This window comes from Zosterops lateralis (assembly GCF_965231275.1).
Source record: "Zosterops lateralis genome assembly, chromosome: 2".
In the NCBI taxonomy this organism is placed as follows: Eukaryota; Metazoa; Chordata; class Aves; order Passeriformes; family Zosteropidae; genus Zosterops; species Zosterops lateralis.
The window spans coordinates 5225394-5238699 of NC_139763.1; the positions used below are offsets into that span (position 1 = coordinate 5225394).

The 13306-nt window shown below is 41.9% G+C and overlaps 1 protein-coding gene across 1 annotated transcript in view; it reads left to right on the forward strand.

The window, feature by feature from the left end:
• The window catches only part of UMODL1 (uromodulin like 1), a gene marked incomplete at its 5' end in the record, with an annotated part of 42556 nt that extends 29848 nt beyond the window's left edge, over positions 1-12708 (forward strand). The window contains 6 exons of the mRNA XM_083854471.1: positions 2474-2931; positions 3713-3855; positions 5422-5658; positions 6495-6654; positions 9963-10050; positions 12508-12708. Of these exons, the coding sequence (XP_083710597.1) occupies positions 2474-2931; positions 3713-3855; positions 5422-5658; positions 6495-6654; positions 9963-10050; positions 12508-12623 (1202 nt within the window). The 3' untranslated portion in view covers positions 12624-12708. The remainder of the gene's footprint in view (positions 1-2473; positions 2932-3712; positions 3856-5421; positions 5659-6494; positions 6655-9962; positions 10051-12507) is intronic.
• Positions 12709-13306: the final 598 nt, after the last annotated feature.

Here is a 13306-nt window from a genome sequence, read left to right on the forward strand (position 1 = left end):
GAACCAGACAGATGGGAAAAGCTGTTATTAATCTGTGTCTCCTGAGGTGAAAATACCTGTAAAACACATGGATGAAAAGCTTTTCTCTCTCCTTACACTGCTCCTGCTTGTCCATCCAGTAAGTTTCAAAGAACACCCACAGATGACATAGGAAGTGAGGCACCACTGATCCAAAAGGACCAAACCGACTGGTCTTTTTGACAATATCTAGAATCACTTTTATAGAAAAAAAAGGTAAGGAGATGTTAGAGGACATGGATTGAGGGGTTTATAAGCCACCAGTGGAAATGAATCCCTGAACACAGCCATTACTAGCACTGTTTAAAATAATTTAAAACCACGTTACCCTCTGCTTCGCACTGATAATTTTTCCATGAAATAGAAATCTCAAGAAATAAATGAACATGTGAGTTTTTCTTCACTGGGAGTAGTTGTTTCCCTCAAACCCCTGTGGGTCTGGAGCTCAGGTGAAAGCCCACACTTTGCCAAGCCCACCACGATGGCTGATTGTACAACTTCTTTTCTTTTATATGTCATTGAAGTAAGTAACAAAAACCATCTATCTCCTGACTAAGAGCAGCTGAATTCTGTTTCACAAGTCACTTGTGAAAAAAACCCTCCCAAATACTGTATCCCTGACACCATCCATTTGTCCAAAGAACATTGTTTTAAGATATCAATTAGAATCTCATGCAAAATTACTTCAGAAACATATTTATGCTTGTGGCAGTGCTTGTATAGTGCCTGTCCCCCTCAAACCTGGGCTAAAAACAAAGGGTCTGTTTCAGGGACAGGTCCCCACAGAGCAGGTGGCTGGTGCTGCTTTCTGAGTCCCACCTATGGTCTGGTTTGCTCTGGTTTTTAGACTTTGGAAAGAGAAGTAAAAGCATGGTTTTTCTCTCAAAAAATGAGAATTTTGGCCAGGTAAAAATTAAGACAGCCACTAGACTGCAGCTTGAACCAGTCACACAAGCCTTCTGCTTCACTCATGCTGGGCATTTACTCAGCATCTCCTCAGAATTGTGAAATGGGGGAAAAACTGAGGAGGCCCCTGGGGTTAGAAACAGTTGATCACTTTAGGAGTGGGGAATGTACTATATTAATACTTAATGCTGTGAAGTTCTTTTAACAGTTCTGTTTCTCATATTTGCCACAAAAATTAGACAGGATTGTCAAGATTCTCTGTGATTTTCATTAGGAGCAGCAGAGGGAACAGAAGAGGTAATAGAGAAAGTATCAGAAAGTAGTTGATAGGTGGCTTGACCTCTGTATGGCAGCAGGGAGGAAATGCTGGTATTACAAACTACATTTTTGTATGAGCTGATTCATCTGGCTTCTCTCTTTCCTCAGGTGGTTTGTTGGCTGATGTATGATGGGTCTTTTATTTCCTAAATTCTCTTAGGCTTCTTCAGCAATTTATATTTGGTTTTGTAACCACAACGATAAGAAACATTTTTTACTGAAGTCACAATGATTTGATACCAACCTTTGTTCAGTTTTAACTAAGATATTAATGTGATAATAAGATTTTGGGAATCCAGCTCTGGAAGAGCTCCAACTTTTATTTGCCTTTCTCTATTATGCAAATCAGTGATTTTTCATTTGGGGCATTTCTGGAAGCTGGGCAGTTCCATAAGCATTTATATATGTGTACAGATTTTATAAATGGCTTGGGAAATAGGTGGTATTTTTATGTTTAAGCCACTAAAATTATTTAAGAGCAGTTTTGTGAGATGAGACACACTGTGCTTCCCTGCAAAAAGATTTATTGTCTTGATTATCTCTCAATCAGTGGTGGGTGAATGCTCAGGGTGTAACCCCAGACCTGGGCTGGATGTTGCATGTTTGACACACACATTGATCAGAACCTGTACTTTGCTTTTTCCCCACTTTGTTCTTCCTGGAACCATTACCACTGATCATTGCCACTGACACATTTATTCATCTCTCTCAGGACACACTGAGTGCAATATGGGACTGCCACACGAGGTTTGTCCCATGCATCCCCCAGAAATGAGTTTTCCAAAGCACTCAAGCTCCCATATTTTGGGTAGTAACTGGTCACAAATGAGGCCGAATCAAATTCCTGGTTATGGCCCCAGCCAGAACTGGGCAGTCTCCTACGGCTCCAGGCAAAAACATACAAGGACTTGTTGAGCAGCTTCTAGTGGGGGATATTGTGCCAGTAATGATCTTCCAAAAGCTGTTTGTACATGTGTTACACACCAATTATTGCAGCTGCCAGGAAATAAAGCACTTCAGCTTTACTGATGGGCACTGTGTGTGTCTCATGGGCTCGTTCCTTTCTAAAAAAAGCCCCAGCTTTGGCAGTAAGTAGAGCAGGTTAAAAGAACAAAAGAAGCTGATTTCCTGCCGGTAACTGAGAGTTTCCTCCTAAGAGTTTGTTCTTGCCTGATGAGACCAAACTGAGCATGTAAATTACAACAGTACCTTTATTTTTGGCACTCTTCAGGACTTCCCTTCAGCCAGGAGGCAACAGTGATGGATGAGAAACCTGTGCACAGCATAATTTTACCTGTGACATCTTTGCAAACTTCAGCTCGTGTTTCCTCCCCTGCTTCACTGGACTTCTCTCCTGCTGAGCACAGAGCTCTGGAGGGCACCATGTTCTCCAGCACAGTGCTGACTCCTCTCACCACAGATCCCATGGCGACTCCTGATGCTTCTCCTCGAGCATCTCCAGCCCCCCTTGCCAAACCCACCCAAGAGGTTTCAATTAAAGACTCAGTGAGTGTATTTTGTGAAAATGAGAGGATCATCCTTGCCATCCAGAGGAGATTCTTGCAGCAGGAGTCTATCCCAGAGAGTTCCCTGTTCCTGGGGGAGCCTGGCTGCAATGTGAGCACCAGCAATGGCACCCACGTTGTGCTGCAGGCGGGCTGGAGAGACTGCGGCACTCAAGTTGAGACTGTAAGTCCTGTGATCAAGGGAATGCCAACAAGCTCTGGAGCACTTTATTTCCCTCTCAGGAGGGGAGAGGCAGTGGCAGATCCTTAGCTAGGTGTTCAGTCTGTTAGTTGTTGAACTTCTTTTGGAGAAAGAAATCCCGCTCCTGTGATGGAAAGTTAACTCTCAGTGTGCAATGAAAAGCATCAGAGAGAAGGGGAATCATTGAGGTCAGGCAGCAAAACTCAAGGGCCTCTCCAAACTGAGAGTCACGTCCCATGCCTCTCTGGGCTCCCTTTGCAGCTGTCTTTTCTTGAAAGTAATTCCATCATCTCATGTTGACAAATACTTCAGTAGCTACCAGTAGTGGGGACAAACAGTGGTATCTTTCTTTGGATCCTGAACCATGTTCAGGCCATGTCAAAGTACAGAAACTCCCTTCTGGAGCAATGGCCATTGCTAAGGAGTGATCATTGCTCCATCCCTGGAAGCGTGCAAGACCAGGTTAGATGGGGCTCTGGGTAACCTGGTCTAGTGGAAGGTGTCCTTACCCATGGCAGGGGGTTTGGAACTTAATGATTTTTAAGATCCCTTCCAGCCAAAGCTATTCTGTGATTCTATGATTTTATGATATGACAAAAAGGAAAAGGAGGAAGACTGGTGTATTTTCTTTGCCTCCCTGTACAGCAAAAAAAGATACTGGGGGTTTAATCTATTTGATTTTTGCTGTCAGGAGAATGGGGAACACCCAAGCTCTGGTACAACCCTGGAAATGCTGATGTGTTTTCTCCTTTCTGTGCTGCAGAACACGACTACTGCTGTGGTGAAAACCACCCTTAGGAATGAGGTTTCTGCTCAGGGAATAATCCACCACTTGAACATTGCCAGTCCCATCCACTGTGTGTTTCAAAACAATGTCTTGACTTCTTCTGGGTACACTGCAGGAGGGTGAGGAACAATTCTCTCTGCTTTGAAATTCTGCTGTGTGGCTGAGTGCTGCTGGGTTGGGAAAACCCCCAGGGGCTGTGGTTGTGTCCAGTGACAGCACTGGGAGCAGTCTGCCATCCTGAGAGTCCTGTACTCAGAATGGTGTCTCAAGTTTTAGCTTTTATATTTTTCAGATCCTGCACTGCATTAGTGTATAACTCTGAACTCCATAGAGAATGTTAGTTAGCTCTCTTCACAGTTTGGTCAGACAAAACAATCCTTCCAGGCCTGCGAACCAAGGTCATCATCACAGCCTCAGGCCTGAAATGTATAAACAAAAGTGAATTGGGGAGAAGCAAATGGGAGTGTGTGACTTCATTACCTGAAGCTGTAATTGGACAATTAACCTCTGATATACAAATAGACCAAACTTATCTCTGCCCAAAAAACCCATGACCATTGTCCATCTTGGGTTTAGCCTCTGCCAGGCTCCTGCACTGCCTGAGGTGTATCTGTCAAAGGCCTTTAATAAATATCCACTTTATTCTCTAACTCTGCCTAACCTCTGTTCTAGGCAGCCAGTGCAAGGCATCAAGGAGATCCCTGCTCTGTGCTTCTCTCCTACTCCAACTAATGTGCCAGTAGATCCAACAAGCTTGGCCTTTACCTGGCTAAACCACAGGTGAAAATAAACTTTTGGGACCTGCTGGTTCAGGAGTCAGAATTCCTGTCTCCTCATTGCCCTCCTGGGCAATCCCTTGTAGCAATAACAGCATTTTCCTGATTTTGGAACATATCAATTGTGCATCTTTTCACCTGATGTGGGCCTGCAGATTGCTATGTAGCTTCTGATAATGGCAGTTTTTAACTCCCAGAAATCCTTATTTAGTCAACTTGAAAAACCAGAAGGCAAATCATGCAAATCCTTTCTTTGTTGTGGAAGGCCCTATCTTCAAGTGAGATGGAATCAGAGCCACACTTCACAGAAAATCAGGGCTGTGCTGACAGAAGATATGACAGCTCAAGCCTTTTTCTCATGGGGAGTGTCCTCCCTTCACACAAGTGCACCTCCTCTCTTGCTTATCATCATGTTTAAACTATTGGCACCAAATCCAGTTTCTGTTTCCTAGCCCTGTCCAGAGATTGTATTTTCCTTCCTATTCCCCAGCAAAGTTTTTGTCAGGCCACTTTTCTTTGAGCTCTATAATTTTCTCATGCCTTTCACTTTCTGTTCAGGTTTTCCCTGTCTCATTTTTTTTTGGCTCTTCTTCACTAAGCTTTTACTGTCCTTATTCTGACCTTTCAGAGAGCTCATAGTCTTGCTCCTCTTCTGCTCCACTCAGGTATTTCTCTCTGACCTGTTTGAATTGCTGAAACCACCCTTTGGATTTTCCACTTGTGTTTCCTTACTCTCTACCTTCCCAGCTGAAACCTCAGTGCATTTTCACCTTTCCTTTTGAACAGTGTCCTGCCATCCTGGACTGCAGATAACCCTCCACTGTTTAAATAGGGGGGAATACAGGGACTGATTTTAAGACTTACAGTTAAATTTGTGGTCTTTAAAGGTGGCTAATTGATTTTTTTCAGACTTTACACCATCTTTGAGGATTTGCATGGATCTGGACACTTCAGAACAGAAATGCAGCTGTTCATTGGAAACTCCCCAATCCCCAAAAATTTCAGCGTCTCTGCCAGTGAGGATGTGTTGATCGAAGTGGGGATGCAGAAGGCAGACAGCAAGCTCAGGGTGGTTCTCACTGACTGCTGGGCCACTCCAACCAATAATTCAGTGGATCCCCTGTCATTTGTTTTTATCAGCAACAGGTACAGCAATGCCATTTGCAAATACCATGAGCCATATCTCAGATCTTACAGTGGTACTGACTAATAATGTGTTGTATTTTTATGTGTGTTCTCACCATTCACATGCACAGTCCCTTTCTACTTGGCCTGTTACACCTTCTTTGAACAAGAAAGGTAGATATGAAAAGGGATTTCAAAGGGCCATGTGGAAGGTTTTTGAGTTTGGTTGTCTTCTGTACAGTTTAGTGAAGGAATTGTGCTTTTAACTGGAAGAAATCACTTGAAGGTGATTTTGGCAGCCAGTGAAAGAGCATTTGAGAAGTGGGTGCTTTATCTCCTTCTCTACAGTTCAGAGGTTTTTCTGTGGTTTCAGCTTTATCAAGAGCTTGTGTGCCTCTTGTCAACGAAGAAATAGGTTATTTAATTCCTCACACATGATATTAAAGCACCTCTGGAGAAAGAGGAGGTTTGTTCATATCTGGTTCCCTGATCTCACTCCAATGCCATATTTCTTAGGCTCACCTGCCACCTTAAAATACAAGATAATAATTTTGCTCAATAACAAAATCAAGTCCTTTAAATTTCATGGTTTATTTCAATTTATGTTTGGCGAAGCCAAGTTTAAATCCTTCTTACTGTTACTCTTTCCCTTCTTCTCCAACTCTCCAACCACCTCCTGTTCCATTTGATAACTGTGAGATTAAAGCATCACTTGTCACTGCCAGAGCTGCTTCATGAAGGGTCTGGCTGTGACTTCCTAAAGGAAGGAAAACCTTAAAACCCAAGTTCTGTGCTCTAATCACAACCTGCCTTCTCTAGCCTCAGCTGCTCTGTGTGGTTTCTGTCTCCCTTTTCAGCTGTCCCATCCCAAACACTTACACCACGCTGCTGGAAAATGGGAATTCAAGCAAAGCTCAGTTTAAGATGAAAATCTTTTCCTTTGTCAACAACTCTGTGGTTCACTTACACTGCAGAATTCAGATTTGTCTGGAGTCACCAGGAAGCACCTGCAGGACTGTAAGTGTTTTGCTCTGATATGCAATTCCCCACTCCTCCCCCCAAAAATATACATTTTTCTCAGTGCCATATGGAGTCCTGCAATGGAATGGAAGGAGTAATGTTTCCAAACAAGGTTTAAAATAACTCTTGAGGTTTCCTTTGTTCTCTGGTGAGAGCAGAGAGGAGTGGGGAGACACTATGGAAGTGTCAGCAGCTTTTTCTCCTGTTGCTCATCCTCCTAGAAAAAAGCATGGAGCAGAGTTGGGGAACCTGAGAACTGGACCCTTCACTCATTTTAAGGATGAATAAAAAGCAATGAAATTAGGCTGGTCAGAAAAATATCAGCTCAGATGGATGTTTCACAAAATAGGAACTCCCAGAGTAGCAGTGTCAGAAGAATGAGGAAATTGATGTATTTTTCTGTCCTTTTTTTTTCTTATCCCCTACAGATTTGTTTCTTCAACTGAGAGTTTAGGTGCCAGGAAAGGAAGCTCAGTGTCATTAAGTTTCTAGGGCTGTGACTTTAATAGAATTTATTATGGCTTTTTAAAGCCTGATTGATTTCTAAAGCAATAAACCAAGCCATGTTCTGGTAAGAACTGCAGTTTTTAATTGTCTGTGCTACAAAGCATTGCATTGTTTCTCTTTACTTGCAAGTAAGTGATACCCAGCTTTATCTAAAAATGTGTTGCTACCATAGAAATAAGAAAAAATACGTTTAACTGATGGCGCTTTTTTTTTTCTTCTTACTAGCAGACACTTGGGAATTCTCCTCTTCCTCTGCCAACCTTCCTGGCTCTTTTTCTATCAAGGATGTTTTCATTAGCAGTTTCGTGTTCCCCCATTGTTAAATACTTTCCTCTAGCTCTAAATAACACAGTTTAAACCCATTATAAAGCAAATTATCTCTTCCTAAAGGATTTAAAAAGGCCACCAGAAGATGCTTGTTTCCTTTCTCAAAGTATAAGTCTTCCTCCAGATTTAAAAAAAAAAAAAAAAAAAAAAAAAAAAAAAAGCAACACAACAAAACCACCAAAAAAATTAGGGACAGGAAACATAACTGACAATGGTAAGATGGCTCCAGTGCTCCAGTTTTTGCAGCTGAGTACGAATATAAATAAATAAATAAAAAAAATATATCAATATATAAAAGTATATATATATAAAAATATATATATATATATATATATATATAGGATGCATTTTTCTTTCTCCTATGCAAATTTACCTCTATGAGAAGTCAGTGAATTCAGTGTCTTTGATCGAGGCTAAATTGTGATGTGGGGAAGACAAGTACCAGGCACATCTACACAAGGTGAGCAATGGCTTTTGTCAAGAAGGGAGGAGGAGCTGCAGAATGTGCAAAGATCAAGGAAAATTAGCAAGAACAGAGGATATTTGTAAATAATGAAAGATGGCTGGGAAAGTGGCCTGAGTCTGGGATCTGACCCTCTGATCTGTTTCTCTGGGGAACAGTGACTTTCTTCAGGGCAGATTTAACGCAGCTCTTCACCCACACACTTGATACTTACATCTTGTATTATTTCTTCTTACTCATTCTATTTATGCCTTGTTTTCTCTGTGGAAGAGTGTAAGGTGCTCTAAAGTTTAGAAGTGAAAAAAAATAAATGGACTGGCTAAGGAGAAAAGTAGTAAGAAATGAGTAAGAAAAATTCCTTTGAATGGGAAGAGGAGTGATGTGGCCCCATCATGCAGATGTTTGGTGGAACTTGGCTGCTCCGTGGCCATGTGGAACCAAAAATTCATTGCCATCAGGGAGCAACTCCATGAATGTCTTCTCTAACAGACCCACCTACCTGGGAAGGGTATTTGTAGTCAGACCAAAGTCATAAATAACCACATGGGAATTTTTCTGACCCAGCTGAAGGCACTGGATTGTAGATTGTAGTTGCTGGCAGTGGATTGTAGATTTTCCAGTGCAGCCAAACTGGTAACACTGGTGAGACATTCTGGTGTAAACAAGCTCCTAAGACACCCTGCTGATTTTATTGGTCATGGTATCATGCTGCCATTTCTCTGGGGGGTTTTGTGCCCTTCCAGGAGAGCCACAGTACCCTTTGTATAAAGCCAGGGGGTTTTGGTTCCCATCAGAGACATTTAGGCTGCAACTTAAAAGAAAAAAAAAAAGGAAGTGCTCAGAAAATGCCTGTGCAACTGCTGCTCACACAGAGCTGATCCTCAGCATCCCACAGGACAGGGGTTGTAGTTCCCAGATTAATGGTTCTCATGTCACTGGGGTTGTGGGTAGCTTCAGAATGACACACAGCTCAGCAGGGTCTGAAAGCTGCTGCTGCTTTTGCTGGTGCTGGTTGCAATATCTGCTGTGCCTGCCATGGGCAGCAGAAACATCTCAACAGAAACTCTGGCATTAGTGATAAACCTATTATCTCATAAAATTTCTCTAAAATAAACAGAAAGTTAATGAAAAGGTTGTCTGTGTGAAATGTCTGTTCACAGCAGTGTGTTCCAGTGTGACTAATTACAGATTTTATACTGGCTTTTCCCTGATGCCATTTCTTTTGGACTTCCTTTTGGTGCTAATTTCAGTTTAACAGAGCATAACATTAAGGAACAAAAACACCCAGTGGTGAGAGTAGCACTGGCCTTTCACAGGCTCATCAGAAGACTTTGTATTTTGAATTAGTAAGCCACATAAATTAATTATTAAAAAAATATGGATATTGATCTAATACCAATATCCAACTATGACAGACAAAGACTTTCTAACAGTTTAAAGTCAGACAGTGTGTGTTTATTACGACACAGGGCAATGTGTGGGATCACTCCCAAATACACACCACAAGTTACAGATTATCACAGGGGCTTTTTATGTACAGGAGTATTGAATACCCAAAACACAAATGCATATTCATAATTCTGGTACATCCCATTCCGTGCTTCATATGGTAATTAGCCAAAAAGCTATTAAACAGCCATAGTTTGTTCTTTGAAATGGGTCAGTCTGGGTCCTTTGATGGGGTGGGGTCCCAAAAATAATGAAGTAAAATTTCTTCCTCAGTTTTGATTTTTTAACCTTTTAGTGTTACGTGACCACTGCATCTTGTTTTTCCAGGACTGTTTGATTTATGATTGTATTGCATTCTTTGAGTCTATTGATTAGTCAGAATGCACAAACATAGTTTGACAGGCTCCATGATTTATCAGTTCCTTAAATCCGACTTCTGTTAACAAAAGGGAAGCTTATCTACCTTACTTCAGCAATATCTATTTTAATTCTTCTAAATTAATTAATTCTTCTAAATTAATGCTTCATGACTTGGTGGAGTTTGAATTGATCATTGCAGAGATGCCACGGGAGGGCTCGACTCCTGAAGGCTGGAGAAACCATCTCCCTGCACAGAACATCCTGGGGACCCCTGTGTAAATCACCTGGTGAGTTGTGAACAGACTACCCTGCCAAGGTTATTATTGGCAAAGGAACCTGAAGGTTTTTTGTGCCCCTCTGTCTTCCTTGGGAGCAGGCATTCCTGCTGGAACCACGGCCCTCCTGAGAGCAGGGACTGTCAGGTTGTCAAGGGAATGTAGAAAGAAAGATAAAGTGCTTTTGTGTGGCTGTTTGCACAGGGCAACAAGTGCGACAACCACAAACCCAAACAATTATTTCAATTGTAAAGTGTGAAAGCAGAGTCGATCTCCCAGATTGCAATCGGTTCCCCAAGTGTTTGCACTGCTGTTAGTCTGCAATTATTTGGGGCTCTGAAGTCCCAAATCAGAGGATGTAAGAGATTTAATTGTGTTTCCTTTGGCTCCCTGGTATTGACTTCATTGCTGCAGCGAGGGGAAGTGGCAGAGCACAGCTGATGCACAGCACCCTTGGTTAATTTAGTGCAGCACAGGTTAATTGAGGGCAAACACCAGCACTGGGGACAAGCAAGGTCTAATTTTTATTCACCTGCTTTTTTCTGCATTTAACCTGCATGATGGTTTCAAGGGCACCTGTGGTCTCTCATGTTGTCAGTCACTTGTCCCCCTCCAGCTTTACATTTATAACTTCTTAACGTAAAACACTCATTGAGAGTGTTTTGGCTCACCAATGTCAGAGTCTTAACTCGTGGCTACCATGAATGGACAGTCCATAATGTTCTTTTGGACCTAGGAACTGACTCTGACTTAGAAAAATGTATTTTTCTTCCATTACACAGTCTGTTCAAATAGGCCTTCAGTGCTCATTTCTGAATTAGTTCTTAAAAAAAAAAATAAAGCAATTAATGCAACTTTCTTTGTTTAGCTCATACAACAAGTAGCTCTCACTCTCATTTTTGCTGGAGACCCTGATTCATTTCTAATTTTGAATAATGGCCATTTCCCAAAAGGGCTTCTGGTGAGGAGAGCTTTCCTTGGGTTGTGCTAAATTGATTTCTAGGAAAAGGTGGCACTTTTGGATGCTGTCTCTTATTTCTAGTTTAGTTAATCACACCACATTTTCAGTGGTCTACATCTCTGTGTTGAAGGGGATAACATGAATTATGATTTCAGGTAATAACAGGTGTAAGTGCTGCAGTGAAACATGAAAAATTTTACCTGCTCTGCCCACACTTGTTATGGCGAAGGCCACTGTTCCATGTCCTCAGGAGGGCCTGCTCTGTGTCTGGCTACAGGCTGCCTTTTCCACTGTGCATATTCTACTTTATCCCTTTGTTTTATGCTGAAATTGAAAAATGAGATTAAATATATTACACAGCACTGCTTTGGCCTGTCTTGGAATGATGTTCTGTAGCTTGAACACTGCCCTTACTGACCTCTCAGCAGCTCTCTTTGGCCAAAAACCTTGTCTCTAATTGTAGCCATGTGTGCAGTGGTATTTATCTTTTGTGTACCTCAGGTACCACATGAGTGCCTGGCAGAACAAGTGCTGTCCTGAAAATGTAAGCAAACAAATGCATGTTTCTGTAGGTGCATCGAGCCTTTGCAGGAAGGAATGACAAAAACTTGTCCAAACATGAAAGAAGGCATAATAATAAAGGGAGAGGGATTTCTGCTTGCTGATTTGGACAAATATATAGAAGTTTTTAAAAGGGAGCCAGGAGAACACTTTCTGTCTGTGATCTGTGGTGCCTTGGGGGGCAGCTGGCAATGTGGGACTTGACTCTTGCACACACTGGGGCATTTGGTGTTGGTTCTTCTCTTCCCTCTGAGTCTGGGTGCTCTTTCAGCAGAGCACAGGTCTCCTGCAGGTCCTGTCTGCCAGACTTGTGCAGACACTGCAGACAACCTCAGGCTGCTCAGTTGCCTCTAAAGGGCTGCTCTCTTGGCTCTAAAGGACTGCTCAGGTGCAGCACTGAGCCCCTGGTGACCAAGCCAGTGTCACTCCACTGACCACCCCAGCCACATCTCTGCTGGCTCAGCTGGGAGCTTAAAGACCCAGGACACACAGAGAATCCTCCCCCAAATACTCTGTGCCTGCAGAGCTGTTACTTCAATGATAAAAGCAAATCAAGTCATTTTTATAATCATAGACGAACGGAGGCAGGATTAAGATAGGGGAATGCTTCGCCTCTAAAGTACTTCTGAAGGTCAGGCAGCATTTTAAAAAGTCACCAGTACTAATTCTTTGATTCTTACTTTAGCTGAAAATCACATTCATGTCTGCAGGGACTCTACACTTGTATGTATAAAGAGAACACTGTCTGTCCTCACACCCTTTCCATGAGAATCATCTCCCCAGAAGGCTGACACACTTCTGTAGCACAATTCTGTACTGGCATGTTGGCTAATTAATATTCGGGTCTTGTTTCCCCCCAACCCCACTCAGTAAAAGATTCAGGAATTTCAAAGTTTTTTTCTTTCACCTCTTGATTTTTAAATTTTTTTTATTATAATTTTTTTTAGCATATGATTCAAAGAGAAAGAAGGAGGCTGGCATGGGAATTGGATACATCATCCTAATAGCCCTTGCTGTGTTTGGTTTTGTGCTGGGAGTTGTGACCCTTCTCATTTTCCAGTGAAAGACGGGAAGATACAACCTCAGGATCAAGTCTGACAACTTCAGCTACCAAGTGTTCTATGATTAGTGATTCACAGGTTACCACAGGTGAGTACTGAATTATGATCAGTTGCATTTTTTAGCTGTTTATCTCTTCCTGAAATGGTGAAATACCAGTAGATGACCATCTTTTATATGAGAATATTTGAACCTGCTGTCTTTTTTGCTTTGGGTAAAGGCCGTATAAGTAGGAAAGAAATTCCTACTGTTCTTCCCTGTTTTCAAATGATGCAAACAACAAGAGGAGGAAGGAAGTGTTGTGTCCTTCATCATTCTTCATAACTTTGATCTCAGTCAGAGTAAATGGCACATCACCTTAGCAAACACCAATAAGCATTTCCCAAAAAAAGCCATATAATTTTTGGGTTTAAACCAGTGTCTAGTGCAATGAAGGAGAGAAGCTTTACCACGCTCTTTATAAATTTTCCTCAGAAGTTATCCCTTTCTGCAAAAGCTTGGGTTGAATTATTATTTTTTTAATTTTTTTTTTTGAGAAAGTAGTGGGATGTTAAAGAGCTTGAAATACTGTGATGCATAAGCAGTGCTTACATGTGCCTGCAGAGAGTCTGAAAACATAGCTCTGAGGAAACTTAACCACTGCCACACTGTCTGCCTCTGAAACTTGGGAATTTAACAGCTTTTCAG